The 19,550-nt window shown below is 40.7% G+C and overlaps 1 protein-coding gene across 1 annotated transcript in view; it reads left to right on the top strand.

Annotated features, from left to right (window-relative positions):
• PARP8 (poly(ADP-ribose) polymerase family member 8) overlaps window positions 1–19,550 on the top strand; it is a 256,876-nt gene that overhangs the window by 141,957 nt on the left and 95,369 nt on the right. Inside the window, exon 6 of the mRNA XM_042454520.1 lies at window positions 11,584–11,661. Coding sequence (XP_042310454.1) covers window positions 11,584–11,661 — 78 coding nt within the window. The remainder of the gene's footprint in view (window positions 1–11,583; window positions 11,662–19,550) is intronic.

The following is a 19,550-nucleotide window of genomic DNA, read 5'->3' as shown; positions in this document are numbered from 1 at the left end:
CACCAAAAGAACATCAAATAGCAAGTGACAATTATGCAATGCCTGGGAATGTTTCTCTGAACAGGATGGTCTTCAACTCTGTTTTGAAGCTGTTTAAAGAAGTGATGTCCCTTGCTCGCGGGTGAAGAAGGTTCCAGGAGTGAGGGGCAGCGATTTCAGTGTTTTCAAACAGCATTTTATGCCCAGGATGGTTTGTGGCATGTTCTGCTACTACTGATTTTTCTAGCTGGTCCAGTCTGCAGTGTCTCTTGTGTTCCTTGATTCTTGTTTGCAAACTGCGTTTGGTGGTCTCAATGTAGACTTGTCCGCAGCTGCATGGTATGTGGTAAACTCCTGCGGCTGTGAGAGGGTCTCTCTGGTCCTTGGCTGAGCGAAGCATTTGCTGGATTTTTGCTGAGTATCTTTTGTTGATCCCTCAATTGAGCAGATGCTCTTTCATCTCTGACTCTCCTTCTGACACTTTCTCTGGTCTTCTGGTCACTCCTTCCTCTTAATTTGCCTATCCAAACTTCTCAATACCCTTCTCTCTTTCTCAGAAAAAAAACACAAAATGAAAAAAAAAGCCTCCCCACATTCCCCCCCCACTCTTGTAGCCTCTACCACACTGTTTAAACACTGCACTTCTTGGGGCCACAAGGTCTTGTTCTCGAATGGCCATTCCTTGTGTTTGTTCTGCTTGGAAGTGGAACACATGGTGGAGAACGGCAAAACTTGCCATGACTTCACAACTCAGGTGCTCACAAACAGGGCATCTAGGCTCAAATCCTATCTCTGGAAGAAGTCTCTGAAGGACACCAAGAAGGTTGTGACCAACCATCCACTTTTTGCAGCTTCCTTTACTGCCACCAAACTGAAGAGGTTCAAGTCCTCCTTGGTACCAGGGACACCATCAGTTTCAACTGCTACTCCTCCCAGTCTACTACATTGACATCAACTACTGCTTCGATCCTGATGGAACTGCTCCCTACCTACCGATGGAACTGCTTCCTACCTCCCCACAGGCTACTGCACTACCTGTAGCAGGGGAATTGATATTGACTATACTGCCACAGACAGTTTGGCCTGACCACTCATTAGTCTATATTGGCATACTCTCCCATTGAGGGCTCTCCTAGATGAGATCACTGCTTTGCTACACAAGGGCAGAACAGAGGAACTCACCAATTTCTGAAAAAGGGATGGCTACTTCTTCTGGTATTTTGGTACCCAGAGGAGATGGTGGCCTTTGCCGAATTTTAGACCTTTGTGGTGTGAATCAATACATCAAGCCTCAAAAGTTCAAGATGGTGACACTACACTCCATACTACCATTCCGTCACAGAAGAGACTTATTTGCATCCACAGACCTCCAGGACACTTATTTCTACATCGGGATAAGACTACACAATTTTCTGTTTCAGCATTAGGAATAACCTCTTCCAATGCAAGGGCCATACATTTGGCCTTCTTACAGCCCCAAGAGTATTCACCAAATGCATGGTAGTGACAGTCTCCTTCCTAAGGACTCAACCCCTACTTCAATGATTGGCTGTCAGTGTTGTCCTCCCAGAGTGGCCTCTTCCAGGACATTCATCTGGCTGTCTCTCTTATATGACCTCAATCTCAATGTCAACCCCAAGAAATCCATGCTCAAAGCAACCAGGAACATCACCTTCATTGGGAAAATGTTGGACTCCTGCATGGGCAAACTCCTGAGCAACAGAGCAGAGACCCTCAGGGAACAGGTGGACAAGTTTCTCCATCAACCTTGCTTCTCTGCATGAATTATTATTATTATTATTATTATTATTATTATTATTATTAACAGTATTTATACCCTGCCCTTCAGCCCTAAAGGCTCTCAGAGTGGCTCGCCATTATTATTATTATTATTATTATTATTATTATTATTATTATTATTATTATTTAGACGGTTCCCTGCCCTCAGGCTTACAATCTAAAAAGACATGACACAAAAGGAGAAGGGAATGGTGGTGGAGAAGGGGATCAGGTTCAGCAGTTCTTCTCTCCCTCTGAGGCCTGGACCAAGGCAGATGGACTGGACTGAGGGCTCTGCTGCTTAATCTAGACCAGGCCCGATGGAGCTGGGCCTGCATGGCTGGATGGCACTAGATGAACTATCCAGTGCCTCCTCTGCCTTATGGCTTCCACCATGATGATTACTTACTGGACAGAGGTTCTGCCCTCTACAAGTCTGGTTCTTCAACCATTTTGACCCCCTGTGGCTAGTGGTACTGAGACATATATGCCTCTTGTTGCGCTGGTGGATGTGGTCACACAGTCTCCTATCTTGCATGCTGTTTTGACTGCCATGATGGGCTTGGGGGCACACTGTGGTGACATTAATGTCCAGAGTCACTGGACACCTTGGGAATCCTCTCACTCTATAAATGCCCTGGAACATCTTGCTGTATCAAAGATTTCTGGACATTCAAAAAGAAATTGAAGGGCAGAGTGGTACATGTGACCTCAGGCAACACCACTCTAGAACTTTCCAAAGAATATATCTGTGCAGGTGCAATACCCAGTTGTGTGAGAGCACAAATGACCACTCACAGAATCACAGTTACAGATAAGCAACCTGTCCATCTCAATCATTGTGGCACATATATTTTGTAAGCCAGACATTATATCCTGATAATTACATGATCTTGCTTTTGAAAGAACATGCCAGAATAAATGTGTTAGCCTTGTGTCAAGGTGACACAAAAATCTGCTCCCCCCTCCACATGAATCTCTAAACCTGCAGACCAGAATCTAGGTCAGTATCATTTCCAGAGATAGATAAAATGCCACACAGCATTTTTGCATGAAAAAAATCCAATTTATTCCTGGTCACCTCCAGGTACAAGTGAAGAAGTCTCCTATCTAAAACCCTACACAGTTTTTGCCAGTCAGTTTAGACAGCATTAAGCTAGATAAAGCAGTGTGCTGACTTGCAATAAGACAGCACCTTGTGTTCCAAGAAGTTTATTTTCCTTTGCATGATAATACCAACTTTTCCACCTAGACTGGCTTAGGTAATCACAGGAAAGGACCTTTTTAAAACCACCACCACAACAACCTAGTTATAGAAAAAGTATAGTCAGACCTGAAAATGTTTCTGAATAAATATCATTTTGTTCAGAATTGAGCAAATATTGTACTCAGTTATGCTTACAGCATGCTCTTCCATTTTAAGATTCCTTCATTTGTGGTGATACTGTATTTGGAATGCTCCCCTGGTTTTATACAAACTGTAAATGTTTACACTGTAATCTTCATCTTGTTAAGGTCATTTGTAAGGAGAAATTAAAATAAACCACACTCCTTCCCTGAAAATTGGTTGTTGTTTTTTAAATTAAAAGCCCATTCTTTAATTGTGCCTGATTATGTGATTTTCCTCTCTGTACACGTTAAGTAGAAAACATGAACTTTGAAGAAGACTGTAAAAAAAAAATCAGATTATACACATAAACCGTTGGAATTGCTGGCACCCAGATATTGATCAAAGAAAGTAATATAAGCAATAAGATTCTGATATATACAATAATGCAGTCATTATCTAAACAGAAGATAAACATATGACATTGCTTGTTATCTGTTCTGTGTACTCTATACATCTCAGTGTTTATGGAACCTTATTTAAATAATAGCCTCCCTGATTATCCCACCTTCCAATCATTGAAATACTGAGATTCCTCCCAAATAAAAGAATGATAAAGTATATTATTAAGCAAACAACTCCTCTATTACTGGTTATATCAATACAGCAATGGAAACAGATATTTGGTTTCTCAGAATCTGAATTCCATTCTTACCTTGTAAAGAGAGATGAATTTTGATAATTAAGATTTATATATATTTAAGTGACTTCATTATATTTTGGGAGTGGGATATTTACCTAAGTTTATTTCAATTGTTAACAAAAAATACCCTACATTCTACACAGCCACATGAAAATTCTATTGTGAACTGAGTTCTAAACATTTGGACATATGTTTGAATGCTTAGTTACTTCACCACATCTGTATTCAATCTAGCTGACAAAAGCACTGCAGGTGAAAAATAAACCCAAAGAATCATATCATACTTTTTATTTACTGCCCAGATGTTCTGATTTTCAGTATGTTACTGATGTTACTTTTCACTGAATTCTATAAACACATTGCATTACCTTGGTAGCTTTTCAGTATGTAGAGATTCAGTAACCATGTTTACACACTTTTCTCACAGCCACAACCATGATCATGTAGAGCAAGGTGGACAATTTCAGGGGTCACTTTCATTCCCTGGTAACCAGAGTAGGCAGGGCCGGCTCTAGGTATTTGGCCACCCTAGGCGAGAAATATTTTTGCACACCCCTCCCCCTGTAGCCCCTCAAAGTGTAGGAAAAATGTAGGACCAAATGTAGGGCAAATTGTAGGATGTTCAAGAAAAATGGAGGACACAACCAATTAAAAGCCAAAAACATTAATAAAAGTAATATAAATTAATGTTTCTCGGTCATGCTCAAAATGGAAGACATTTTGACATTCTTTCTGGATAGAAGGTTGGGATGTAGCTTTGTGTGGTTTGTGTGTTGGACTAGGGACTCTAGAGTCTGGAGACCAGGATTTGATTCCCTGCCTATTGGGTGACCTTAAGCAAGTCACACTCTCCCAACCTTCTCAGGGGAAGTCCATGGCAAACTTCCTCTGAACAAATCTTGCCAAGCAAACCCCAGGATAGGTTTGCTTTAGGGTATCCATAAGGTGGAAAATAACAAGGTACACAACAACAAATAATAACTGAGCATTGTACCTTTAAGTGCAGTGGAGGATCCAGCATGGTGTAGTGGCCTGAGTATTGGACTAGAACAAGGGGAGACCAGGGTTCAAATCCCAGCTCACCCTTGCAAACCTACTGGGTGACTTTGGGCAAGTCACACTCTCTCAGCCTCTCAGGGCTTCCCTTTCCTCCCTTTCTCCTTCTCTATCTTTTCTCCTTCACCCTGCCTTTTTCTTTCCTCCCACCTTCTTCCCCTCCCTCCCTCCCTCCCGCTTCCTCTTCCTTTCCTTCCTCCCATCATTCTCTAGTTCTCCCTCCTTCCCTCCCTCCCTCCTCCTTTTCCTGCCTTCCTGCCTTGGTCCAGGGCTGCCCACCCACCACGTTGCCTGGTGGGAGTCGGGCGTCGCTCTCCACATGCTCAGAGGCCCCTCTTGCTCGCTCCTTCCATAGGCAACGAGGAGGGTAAGTCTCTTAGGGAGGCAGGAGAGGAGAGGAGAGGAGAGGAGAGGGAGGGAAAGAGGAAGGGAGGGAAGACAGAAGAAAGAAGGAAAGAGAGGAGGGAAGTATCAGAGAGAAAAGGGCTGCTGCTCTGCTTGTCTCATCCTCTGGGCTCCGGCTGCTCTCTCTCTCTCTCTCTCTCTGGCCTCCCAGCTCCCTTGCCACTGCCGTGCTGGTGCCCCCTACATTTTGCCGCCTTAGGCAGCCTCCTAGCTCACCTATATAGATGAACCGGCCCTGAGAGTAGGCCATTTAAAGCAAACAGTTTAAATGGCATTTCCAATTTTTCTTCTGAAATTTGGTAGCATGATTTGCCACCAAGTTTTGACAGTGTTACTTTGACAGAGCTGCTTTGGGGCCACATGTGGTTTTCAGACTGGATGATGCCCATCACTGCTACAAATAGTTTCAGCCTGGTTCACCTGACATACATCATATACACAATCTTGTCGTGTGAACTGAGATGTCTATCTGTTTTGTGCAGAAAATTCTTAATCATACATTCGTGGCTAATAATTACCTAGTCCCTGTGCCAAGACAGTGACAAGAACCTTGTAATTTGAATCCAGTGGTTTGAGCCCTACATTCTAGAACAGTAAACACATTTGTTTCAGCTTGTGTGTGACACCCCTTCAGATAGCTGACTATAGTGTATTTTAATCTTCACTCCTCCAGGCTAAACATACCTAACTCTATCAATCTTTGTTCATAGAGTTTGGTTTCTAGGCCCCTAACTATGGCCTGTTACAGACCGCCCAAAAGGGGCGGTCTTGGGCCGCTGCCGGTTGCAGCGCGGGGAAGCCGCTGCAGCCAAACCGCGCAACTCCCCCGCGCTGTAAAAAAGGAGCACGAAAATCGTGCTCCTTCCAGCAACCCAGAAGAGACGTCGCAAGTGCCAAAGCACGCACTCACGACGTCTCTTCTGGGTTTAGACGTCCGGACGCTGTGCGTCCGTTACGTCAAGATGGCCGCGCCCGTCTGTATAGGGCACCGCCATCTTGCCGTATGGAATACGCGCGAGGGGCAAGGCGAGTCCAGAAGCACCGCCCCTCGCACATATTCCTGGCGCAACGACGGTGCCGCTTAGGCCCGTCTGTAAGGCGCCTAACTTCCCCACCATGCTTTGTACACCTGCTATTATGAAGAGGTTATCTTACAATTGTCTTAACTGTTTTCCTCATCTCCCTGGGTTGTCTCAATCTTTGGTCCCTTTTATTTTTATTTTATTTATATCCTACCTTTCTTCTGAATGAAACCCAAGGTGGCAAAGTAAATTAAACACAAACAAAGTAAATTAATTAAAATAAATTAATTAAAATTAGTAGTTGAGGAATTAAAGCACAATTCAATAAAATACCATATTAAGACATTAGTGCTTTGAAACAACACTAAAACATTTAAAGAACAATTTTAAAAATGTGACACAGGTATTCAATTAAAGACCTTTCCACGTAACCATCTGCACTGGGGTCCATCTGCACTGTAGAAATAACGCAACTCTCTACTTTGAGTGCTGTAGCTCCATCCTATGGAATCTTGGGATTTGTAGTTTTACAGGGCCATTAGTCTTCTCTATGAATGTGGGTGCCTCACAAAACTACGAATACCAAGATTCTGCAGGATGGAGCCATGACAGTTAAAGTGGTTTCAAACTGCATTATATCTACTATATAGATGCACATTTAGCCACTGAATGCTTGTTCAGATTAAAAAGTATTCATCTGCTGGTGAAAAGAGAGCAAGAAGGGGAACAGACCAGTCTCTCATAGCAGCATTTCATAGTCTGGAAGGAGCCATTGGGAAGGCTTTATCCTGTGTCCTCATCAAATGTGAAAGTTGTGGGACTGAATGAAAGACCACCCCTGAAGATTTCAAAACTCAAGGCAGGCTCATATGGGAACATACATAGTCTTTCAGATTGTCTGGACCCAATTTGTGAAGGGATTTAAAGATCATAGCCAAGACAAGATTAGAATTCTGCCTGGAAACAGACTGGAAACTGTTTCAATAGAGGACCAGCCCCAGTCACCAGCCTGGCCACAGCATTTTGGACCCATGGAAGTTTCTGAACAGCTTCCAAAGGTGCAGAGTGTGTTACAGTAATCCAAACGGTATGTAATCAAGGAATGTGTCATTTAGCCAGATTGGACATCACATGACTTGCAACACTGCATGTTCCTTCATTTCTCTATCTCCACAATTGCATGCTGATCTCTGTATAAGAAAAGCATGATTATGTAGGCTTCAAGATCATCTGGAATCATGAGGGTTCAGCTCCTGGTGGCTGGTAGCTTTATATCAATGGAATAGTAATTTCATTCTGTGTTGTAATCTGAATTTTAAAGGAGCTATTATCACCCATTGAATCTTATTCCCCAAATAAATTCAGCACCTTGCATAGCTCCTATAATATTTGGATTGAAACTATGAGAGGATTCACTGTCCCATTGACATGGAAACCACCAATTGCCATGGGTTCCAAATTATACTGAAACCTGCAGACATAGTCGTCTCTGTACTTACTCAATACTCATTGAAATGTCAAATTTGTTTCAATGGACTCCTTCATATTTTCATCTCCAAATCTGTTCTCTTAGAGAATCATAGAATCATAGAGATGGAAGAGACTACAAGGGTTATCCAGTCCAACCCCTGCCATGCAGGAACTCACAATCAAAGCATCTCCGACAGATGGCCTTCTAGCCTCTGTTAATAAGTGCATTTTTATAATGAACACATTGTTTGTAGGCATCCATAATTAAGGCATGTCTGTGTGGATTTTAAAAATACACACATTTTCTTAGGACCTGTTTGTACCTTGAGTTGCCCTATTATAGAATGGGAAGTAGCATTCTGGTGGGTTTTTTTTTTTTTTTGAGACTGCTACCCACCCCCCCAGGGTTCTGGAATCAGTATTTGGTCCATGGACCACTTGAGTTGCCCACCCCTGCTTTATATCTTTCTATCAATAGTATAGATTCTAAGAACTTTAATATTTGATTGACAATCTTTATATGCAGTTAATGTATTATGCATTATCCAGGTAGATTTTCCAATATAGGAACGGGAAAACATTTCCCCTCTGGATGTTTTGGATTACAATACTCACATTCCTTATGATTGTCTTTGACAGATGGAACTAATGGGAGTTGTAGTGAAAAACACCTGGGGAAGAAAATATTCTTCTTCCTTGCTCCTCCTTTCTTTAATTTGTTGTTGTTGTTAACTACCCTCAAGTCGATCTTAACCCATGATGATGACCCTGTGGATGTGGCATCTTCAAGACTCCCTATGCTCCACTGCTCTAGTTAGATCCTGTAAACTCATACCCATATTCTTCTTAATAGAGTCCATCTCCATAGTATTCCCTATTACCATGTGACCTTCCTCTCTTTCTACTTTCTTCCACCTTTCTTAGTATTATTGTTTTTTCCAGTCAGTTCTCCCTTCTCATTATGTACCTGAAGTACGACAGCCTCAATTTTGTCATCTTGGCTTCCAGAGAGATCTGCTTCAGGACTATTTGTCTTTTTGGCTGTCCATGGGATCCTCAGTAATCTTCTCCAGCACCACTTCTCAAATACATTGATTTTCTTCCTATCCACTTTCTTCACTGTCCATCTCTCACATCCATACATGGTAATAGGGAATACTATGGCTTGTACAATTCTCACTTTTGTGTTTAGTTGTATATCTTTGCATTTTAGAATCGTTTCTAGTTCCCATTCTTAATCTTCTTCTGATTTCCTGGCTGAAGTCCCTATTTCTATCAATGTTTGATCCTAAGTATGAGAAGTCTTTTACCATTTTTATTTCTTCATTGTATGGATTCCTTTGAGATTTCTGTCTCCATGTATGGTTGGACTCTATATTGCAGGATTTTGAGCATAATTTTGCTTGCATGTGAGATTAGTGCTATGGTCCTATAATAAATAATAATAATAAAAAATTTATATTTTCCCACCTCTCCCATGTGGATTGAGGTGGGATTACAACCCAGTTTCAATACACAATATACAAGCACTGATCACAACAATAAAATGCAATAATAAAATGCAATAAAATAGAAGATAATTAACAATTCAAACTATACTATCAAAAGCAAGGTGGAGAAGATCTTTCAATCTAGGTCAAAGAGATGGAACAGTATTTCTTATAGGAGATCAGGTGGATAAGCTCACCGGAAGAGATCCATCTTAACCGCCCTCCTGAAAGCCTCCAGGGAGGTAGTAAGATGGTTCTCTTCCGGGAGACTGTTCCATAGTTTTGGAGCAGCTACAGTAAAAGCTTTCTGGGAAGTAGAAGTTAGTCTGGATATATGCAACTCCAGCAAATTCTTCCCGGATGTTCTGAGAGTGCGGGGTGGATTATGTTGGAAGATGTGTTCCCGCAAGTAACTCAGGCCCAAGCCATGTAGGGCTTTAAAAGTGATAACCAATACCTTGTATTACGCCCGGAATAGCTGCTACAGTCTTAGCAAATGTGATTTTTCTTTATTGCTTTCTGTCTCTTTGTTATTTCTGTGATCCTGCCTTACTTGGAATGTCTCACCATAAGTTTTCTAGGTGAAGGGTTACACAAGGAGGGCCACTTACACCTCTCTGTGCACAGTGCCAACAAGTCACTGTGGTGTCACTGTTATTATGTGACACCCATCACTACTGCTGCTGCCCAGTAGCTGTTTTTCTCCCCATATGGTTCCTCCCATTGTTGCTCATTTGCTTCTCTACCCGTCCCCTCATGCCTCCCTGGGTCTCCCTGTCCCCCTCATTACCCCCCTTTAGTTTCTTGACTATCTCCCAGCCTCTCTTTTTTGTTCTTATAGGATTTGTCACAGCTGTGATGTCCGGGCTGGAGGTGGAGTCTAGCCCTCTTTCCCCCTTCTCCCTGTTGTTTCTCTGAGGCTCCTTCCGAATCGAGGGGGAGAGGGTAGATGGAGTCTTTTTCCACCTCTCCCTGCTCCAATACTTCTCCTTACTCCAGTACCATTCCGCAATCTGGCCTATACCAGTTCTGATCCAGCAAGCTCAATGTGGATCTCAGTAGGGGCTTATTATCTTGCTTGTGCCTCCTGCCCACACAGTCTTTGTGCTATTTTTGTCTCACTATATTGTCAGATGTGCAGGCCTGTGCTAGAACAGTGTATAGAAATAAAAAATACCTACAGTGTATAGGCTTTTGCTTAAGCTCACAGTTGCTGGGGGAACCTGAAATGCTCTGTGGAATAACAAGGTTTAACAATCAGTCTAAGAAACTGTTTCCCCTCTTCATTTTGCGTGCCTGACTTTGTTGGCTTGAAGGTATAATCAGGAGACAGTGACATAGTGAAGTTCATATGTTCAGTAAACATGTGTACACTACATGCAAGGAGGAAAATATTTTCGATCCAGCCTCCTCTGTCGTCCCTTTCCTCATGTGAAATCAATGTTTCTGAAGAGGGTGGCCTGTCATATCTGTTGACACCTTCCATATGAACAAGAGCATGGGGAAAAAAATAATAGCTCTGATTTTGCATGGAGAATGTCTGCAGATACAACAGGCTCTGCTCTTCAGACATCTTGCTTTCATGTAAGGATCATTGCAGTGGAATGTAGTGGGTACTAGTCCCCTCCTGTCCTAACACAAACTACCAAAATGCAAACAAAACAGAAGGAAAACCCCATAACAGTTTGGAAATCTGATTTTGTTTTCTAAAACTTACATATTTAGAATTTTCCTTAGTGCAAGATGGCCCAGAAAGCTATTTGAAAGACGAATTGCCACTTTGTGTCACTTCTGAAGGATTCCAAGAGAGACAATTAACCCCTTTTTTTTGTTGCCACAAGAGGGGATGTCTGAGATCTGTGTGTTGAGACTTCAAAAACAGCTTGGGGTGATCTTATGCAGCCCCAGAGCTCCACTTTGCCAACCCTTACATTACTATCACTTAGCATTTCAGAGATCATTATTAATATTATGTGTGGGGACTAACACAATACTGAAACCTATTGCCAATACAAGCCATGAACTAATTGTTAATCTGACTGACTAATTCATTTGGCAAAATGTTCTTAGGAGCTTCTTGAGTCAGGTGTACGTGTGTTTGTAAGAAGTACAACTGTGAGAGAAGATCTGATCATATTTTAGGGCAGGAAAGTGGGGTACTGAGGTTGAGAGATAATAGCTTCCCTAGTGAGCTCATGGCAAAGGTGCAATTTGAACTGGGTGCTTAATTGTTCAGCTCTCAAGTGTGTACAATTCCAAACTGAAAAGGAAGGCAAACTGTGTATTCATTCATTTTATTAATTCTGTCTTCCTTCCCTTCCTTCCTTCCTTCCCTTCTTTCCCTTTAACCAGGAATCAAGGCATAGCAGTGCAGTTGAAGAAGATTCAGAAGGAGACAATGACTCAGAAGAGTTTTACTATGGTGGGCAGGTAAAGGAATTCAGCTAGCTAGAAGTGGAATTATAAATATTATATGACCATGATGAAACTACATTTTCTATTTTGAAGATCTTTTTTCCTTTTTTAATTAAAAAGATAGGTCTATACTTTCATGCATGTGGTTTAGAATGGATAATGAATTGGATAGAGTTAAAAAATGATCAATTATTAAATTTGGAAGGATTTAATCTGAGGTACGGATGGCATGCATACATGTGGTTAGGTAAGGCAGAGTTAAATAAAGAGTTTAACGATCATATAATTAGAAAGGCATTATGGAAAATTTGGATGTCATATAAAAGAAAAATATATAGATGTCTACTGGATTGGATTTCTCCTCAGGAAGCACTTTTCAGATTGGGAAGAACAGAAGGAGAAGAATGGCTTAGATACAAAGATATTTTAAAAATGGAAAATGAGAAACTAAAGTTGAAAACGTTAGAAGAATTAAATCAGGAAGCTATTATTAAAATTGGAATTAGAACAAGAACAAATAAAACACTTCATGGTACAATGGTTGCAAAATATAGGAAAAAAACATCAAATTAGAAGTATGGGAAAGGATGTGGGAAAATGATTTAAAATTTACCTTATGTGCAGATATAAAAGAAAATCTTTATAAAATGTTATATAGGTGGTATTTAATGCCTAACAGACTGGCTAAAATTTATAAAAATAATAAAGGGATGTGCTGGAGGTGCAAAAAAAGTGTAGGTAGCTTTTACCACATGCCTCCAAATTAACAAATTCTGGATAGAAGTACATAAAAAGATAAAGAAATTAATTCGAATAGACTTTCCATTATTACCAGAAATGTGTCTCCTAAACATTGTTGAAGGTAAAGAGTTAAGACAAAAACTGAAACCTCTATTATACATGTTAACAATAGCAAGAACAACAATAGCAAAGTACTGGAGAAGTAAAGAAATACCCAAGATAGAAACATGGTTAGAGAAATGTTTAGAGGTAATAGAAATGGAGTAAAAGAGAATCAAATATGGAATAATCTAGTAGAACTATATAATAAGGTAAAAACATAGTAACGTTATGACATAGAGATAAAGAGGATGTAGAAACGGTTTTGTAACATAAGGAAAAAGAAGAATGGTGCATGTACAATCTTATTAATTAAGCTAAAGAGGTGGTGGTAATATGAAATAAAGGAAACAAGTCACAAGATTTTTGAGGAATGGAAGAAATTTAGCTGAAAGGGATAGCAACCAGAAAACATGAAGGTGGGGGAGGGAAGGGGAGGGTCCCAGAGAAAAATAATATGGATGGTAATGCATGATTCAATGTACCCTTTTTAACTTGTATATAATTTAATAAAGATTATTTAAAAAAAAGATAGGTCTAATTTGGCAAGAACAAAAATCCAGTTTGACAGTTGCCTTTTGGTGTTGACTGAACAGATTGAGCTGTATATCTTCCACTACTTCTTGCTGTACAAGATTTAGTGGCATGACATTGATATTCACTTGTGAACATGGAAAATGAACCTTTCCAACCTTTGGTTTGAAGCCTAGTTGTACTCTCACAGTTAGCCATGTGCTGATTGTGGTTCCATAGCACATCCCATGTAGCTCACATGTGGAGTGGTACTTGACTTGTTGGTTCTGCTGTGTGCCCTAGACTGGAATCTTTTTGGTGTCTTACAAATGCATAAGTTCACTTATAGAAGTGGCTGGACATTTTCGTCCAATGTGGAACAGCCACATTTAGTTAAGGCTCATGGAAGTAGAGATATGCATGCCATTGCACATGGTTATGTGTTGTATATGGATGGGCATTGTATATTCTGCATGGGATTGTATTGAGCATTTGGTTGTGTATTCAGTTTCATAGTTGGTGTCTTGGTTTAGTTGCTCAGTGTTTCCATTCAACATAAAGTTTGAATAGCACAAATAATATAACTCTCCATATGGAAGTTTATGCTACAGAAAATAGAATCTTGGCCCTAAGCTGTTGTATTGAAATCTATGGTCATGGGAATGTAGTCTATATAATATGATTGTGCAGTTTGTTTAGCAGTGATAATGTGAATTGAGCCCTTGTCTTGATAAGATTTGGTTGCATGACATAGTTTAAGATTGCTTCTGAAGTCTATTGCTTCTGCATTTGTTTGGAGAAAATACAAAAATTTATTTAGCAAAAAAGAGAGAGAGAGAGAGAGAGATGTTTGCAGTATAAGGTTGTTTCTGATCTTTGTTTTTAAGATATTGGCATGCATCCACATGCAATAGATTCAGCCCACTCACCCAGAAAGGGTTTAACAAACATTTTGCTGTCTTGGTGGGGGATTCATTCAACTAAATTGTGCAAACTATATCCAGTTCTCCAGTGTTCCACTGACACAAATTTTAAAATATGAATATGAAGATCAGGTTTCATTTATACCCATTTAGCCCATTGACTTCAAAATAAATTCTAGTGGTTTGAGCATTGGACTATGATCCCAGAGACCAGGGTTCAAATCCCTGCACAGCCATGGAAACTCGCTGGATAACCTTGGGCAAATCACATTCTCTCATCCCCACAATAGAGAAATGGCAAATCCCTCTTGGAATAAATCTTGCCAAGAAACCCTCATGATAGGGTCACCTTAGGGTTGCCATAAGTCTTACAACTTGAAGATATACAGCAACAAAGCAGAACTCAAGTTTCAGTTAAATATGCTTAAGGCAATTGGCCTAGCAAAAGGCAAAAATGCACGTACGTCTATTTCAATGTTGGAAAAAGTCAGTTACATAACTTTTTTTCTAGTGCAGAATAGCAAAGTCCATTTTAGCAGTCTTTAAGTCAGATTCACCTTGAAATTTGCTGATCATTATTTTTTTAAAAAAAATACAGAGAGGGGGAAACTATCTTTCTGTCTTTTTTTCTTTCTGTCTCAGTGGAATTCAAAATCGTGGCATACATTCCTCCAAAAGGAGGAATAAAAGCACTTTTCTTCTTTGAATGCCTTTTATGAAAACAGCAAAAGGTTGGGATTGGGGTATTTGCTTAAGCTTACCCTTTTAGATGCTCCAATGTTACTTCTCCTGCTATATATCCTTCTATAAAATATATTTCAAAACAAAACAAAAAATGCCCATGAATATCTGAAAATATTTAGTTAAGGACACCTCTCTGTTCAGAAGATGGAACTGGAATGGAATTCTTGGACTTTGGGGGTAATGTTACTCCACTGGTATAGGACTGTTGGCTTTTGCCTGTGTTACACCTTTTTCCAGTAGATAAGTGACAAACCCTTTGGCCCCACCATACAGGGTGCTGACATTGAATAGTGCTATTTCTGTAGTACTCCCACCTATGAGAGGCATGTTAGAGTCTTAATAATGTCTTTGACTAGTTCTGTGTGCTCCTCAGGGTTTATAAATGGTTAGTATTCTGGAGTTCATTCATTCATTCATTCATTCATTCTTGTCTCTTCAGCTGTATTAGCCACTAGCCTTCAGGGATTAGCTCTCCCTACACCGTGACACTGTTTCCTCTGGAAGGAGGGATCATTGGAGACTGAAGGCAGCAACAGCAGCAACATCACTTATAGCATATAGGAGCCCAAAACCGATGGGCCAAATGATGTGGTATAGAAGGATGTACATGTTTGGGGTGTAATGTTTAGACGACGCACGCCCTGAACATGGTGTAAAACTGTGCCAATGCTATGTCTTCATAAAGAACAAGTGGCATGGTATAGTACTGTGGCAACAGCCCAGATCAGTGGTGTTCTAGGGTTGGTGTCACCCAGTGCAATAACTCATGGTGTCACCCCCCCCCTTTTGACCTCCTCCCATTTCACACCATACATAATACTTAGTACTGCTTTTTTCCACTAATGTTACCTCTAAATTATAATTCCCATATAGCACTGAATGTACTGCTAATAGTTGTGACAGAAACAACTAGCAAAATTAAAATTATACCTTCCAATTACACTATCATATGCACAACCTAATGTATTTACATATACGAAGTGACTATTTCGTGAAAATGTGATGTTTTTAAAGAACATTTTAAAAGAATAAAAAAAATCATTTAATTTTTTTTTGAAATTTTGGAAATTAAAAAAATAATCTGGGCCTCTCCTTTCTCCTCCTATTGCACTTCATCCCACTCTCACCACCTCTTAAATAATTTTAAAGGGAAGAATATGAATGCCACAGCCCGTTTCTACCAAAAGGTAGGTGTTTGAGAGGAGCAGTGCTGTCACTCTCCTTTAGGGTGTCACCTGGTGCGGTCTACACCCCTGTACCCCCCCTTGTGATGTCACTGGCTTGGATTGGGGTCAGGGGTGTGCGGCTGCCGCAGCCCCACCATAGGTTTTTTTTTTTTTTTTTTGGCCTGTCTGTTTCAGTCCATGGTTCTTCTTCTCTTTCACAGTATTTCCTGGTGAAATGTATACCCAGTGAGCTTCATGACTGATAAAGCACTTAAAACCTTGTTCTTCCAAATACAGTGGTACCCCGGGATACGAAATACCCATGTTACGAAATTTCCGGGTTACGAAAAAAATCCATTGAAAATAATTGTTCCGGGTTACGAAGGTTATGAAAATTTTTTTGGTGCTTTTCGGCGCTTTTTCGCACGAAATCGCGGCTTTTCCCCATTAGCGCCTATGGCATTTCGGCTTGCGAATGCTTTTCGGGTTACGAAAGCGGCGGCGGAACGAATTAATTTCGTAACCCGAGGGAGCACTGTACACCCAAATACACCACTCCAGCCATTACATTACAATGACTCTCACTGTTATGTAGTAACTGAGATTATTTACAAATGTACACGTTGAGCATAGGTGATAGAAGACAATTCAGTAAACCAATACTACTGCTCCAATATTATATTTTCAAAGAAATCACACCACCAATACTGATCTCAGTCTACTGATACATTATGACATTACTGATACACTCTTCCTGCCCAGTTCCTTGAAAAGATTGTCCACCAAGGTGACTAAAGGTGACTACCCTTGGTTTTGTCAAAGTACAGACGATGCAGGCTGTATGGATGAGGCAGGCCATTAGCCTTGGGCCAGGATCAGCCAGTCTGGATGCGTATGCAGAGGTTCTGGACCAATCCCAGCCCAAAGAGTTTCCTTGCTTAGGGCTACATCACATAAAAAGGCCTGAAAGCAGATTGAAATGGCTCAAGATAATTGGTTTCATCCATAAACACTTGGAGCTGGGAAGCCACCAAGTATTCCAATTCCTTGCCTCAAAATGGAATGTGGGGCTATGGTCAATAATTATCCAGTATAGAAGAATTTCAGGGAGACTTTCTGAAAAGGAATCTTATTGCCTCCTTAAGGCAAAAGTAGCCATAGAAGAGATGTTTTTGTCATAACCTCTTCCTGACTTGTCATTATGGTCCTGATTCAGAACACACTATCTTTTCATGGGTAGGACTCAAGAATATTTGATATATTGAGAAATGAGTAATGTTCCTCTAGATCAGGGGTAGGCAACCTGCGGCCCGCGGGCCGGATGCGGCCCGGTGAGGCCTTGGGACCGGCCCCAGCCCGGTCCTGCCGCCGATTGCCGCCGGGGCCTTTGGAGGGCAATTGTCTATAGAAGCCTCAGAAACATGCATTTATATTAACATTTTAAAAAAAATCAGCAAATTTTTTTGCGTGTCCTCCATCTTTTTTTAAAAAGTGTCTTCCATTTGAAAATTTTGTCCTACATTTGTCCTGATTTATTTATATATTTTTTTTTTTTAAAAAATTTTTTAATTTTTTTTTTTTTGGCTTCGGCCCCCCCAGTTGTCTGAGGGACAGCAATCCGGCCCCCGGCTCAAAAAAGTTGCCTACCCCTGCTCTAGATCAAGACTTTTATTGTAATGAAATTGGGAGAGTAAGGCTGGAATACGGATCAGTCTAGATGCTTTGATTATTCCAAATGCCACAGGCTCCTCAAGTATGATATTTCTCCTGGTTTGCTGTGACTCCCTTGGATCTGCCTGATCACCAGGACCAGCAGTAGGACCCCCTCTCCTTTTCCTCTTCCACATTCTCCTCTGTTCTGGGTCTTGTTTCCAGGAATGTGTTGGGTTATGACACAAAGTATATTGACTTTTAAGTATTTTTAGTTGAATATCTAATTTATTCAATCTTCTTGTAGACCTTAAATTCTTCTCCCACCTGCTCTTTTTTCTTAGTTGCAAACTGTTCTGTTGTTTTATAATTAAAGGGTCTTTGTGGAGGAGATAATATTATCCACATTCTACTGTTAAAGCATTCTTTTGAAGTTTATTTTTTTTCAATTGTGAAGTTTCTGTGGACTTTAAAATTAACAAATTAAAAGGCAGTTTATACTATTTGAAACAAGTAACAATTCTCACTTATGGCAACCCTCACTGGGTTTTCTTGGGAAGATTTATTCAAACGAGGTTTGCTATTGCCTTCCTCTAAGGATGAGAGAGCCACTTGCCTTGTGGTATACAAATAATGTTGTTGTTTGTTGTTATGTGCCTTCAAGTCATTTCCAATTTATGGTGACCCTAAGGAGAAACTATGGGGTTTTATGAGGCCGAGAGTATATGACTGACCCAAGGTCATCCAGTGGGCTTCCATGGCAGAGCGAGGAATTGAACTCTGGTTTCCATAGTCATAGTCCAATGCTCAAACCATTATACCATGCTGTGTGAGTGAGGGAGATCTGGTCTCTTAGAGTTCTATTCAAACACTCAAACTCCTGCAGCACATTGGCTCAACAAATTGGGAAAACTAAAATTATAATAACAGAATATATTTCAGCCTAAATCACCTTTTTGAGTAGCCTAAAATGATATGTGACGGCAATCATAGCCTGTAGTGTAATAGTTAGAGTGCTCGATTAGAACTGGGGAAAGTCTGGTTCAAATCTCAAAGCAACCATGATGATAGCAGAGATTGATTCTGAGGCAGTCACTCCCTATTTAATTCTTTACTTTGTGGGGGTACTAAACAGCTGATGTGAGTATTAAGTTTGGATGGGTTGGGGACATATCGTGGTTGCTGCCCTGAACTAAGACTAATTGTCAGTGATGTAGTAGGATCAAATGCTCCAAGGTCCTCAGTAACCAAGACCCTCCTATTGTCACTGGCATTACAAAGACAAACACTTCTTGTGCTGTCAAAAGTAAAATGCTGCTGAGAAGTGAGATTGATGATATTTCCCCCTTGCTGTCACCTCAGGTTGGTAGTGTAATTGGTTGACTGACTGAACCCAAAGGGTGCTCAACAATGGCTCCTTTTCATCCTGGAGAGATGTGACCAGTGGAGTCCCACAGGGCTCTGTCCTGGGCCCAGTGCTATTCAGCATCTTTATTAATGACTTGGATGACAGAATTGGGGGCATACTCATCAAATTTGCAGATGACACCAAATTAGGAGGAATAGCTAATACCCCAGAGGACAGGATCAAAATTCAGAATGACCTGAATAGACTAGAAAGCTGGGCCAAAGCTAACAAAATGTAATTCAACACAGAGAAATGTAAGGTAATGCACTTAGGGCAGAAAAATAAAACACACAGATATAGGATGGGGGACACGTGGCTGAATGAAACTACATGTGAAAGGGGTCTAGGAGTCCAAGTAGACCATAAGTTGAACATGAGTCAACCGTGTGATGCGGCAGCTAACAAGGCCAATGCGATATTAGGCTGCATCAATAAAAATATAGTGTCTAGATCAAGAGAAGTAATAGTGCCACTATATTCTACTTTGGTCAGGCCCCAGTTCTGGGCACCGCAATTCAAAAAAGACATTGAGAAACTGGAGCGTGTCCAAAGGAGAGTGACTAAAATGGTGAAGGGTCTGGAAACTATGTCCTATGAGGAACGACTTAGGGAGTTGAAGATGTTTAGCCTGGAGAAAAGAAGGTGAAGAGGTGATATGAT

Source organism: Sceloporus undulatus, chromosome 2, assembly GCF_019175285.1.
Source record: "Sceloporus undulatus isolate JIND9_A2432 ecotype Alabama chromosome 2, SceUnd_v1.1, whole genome shotgun sequence".
Lineage (NCBI taxonomy): Eukaryota > Metazoa > Chordata > Lepidosauria > Squamata > Phrynosomatidae > Sceloporus > Sceloporus undulatus.
Note: the sequence above shows the minus strand (reverse complement) of the source record. Positions and strands in the feature narration are given on the sequence as shown.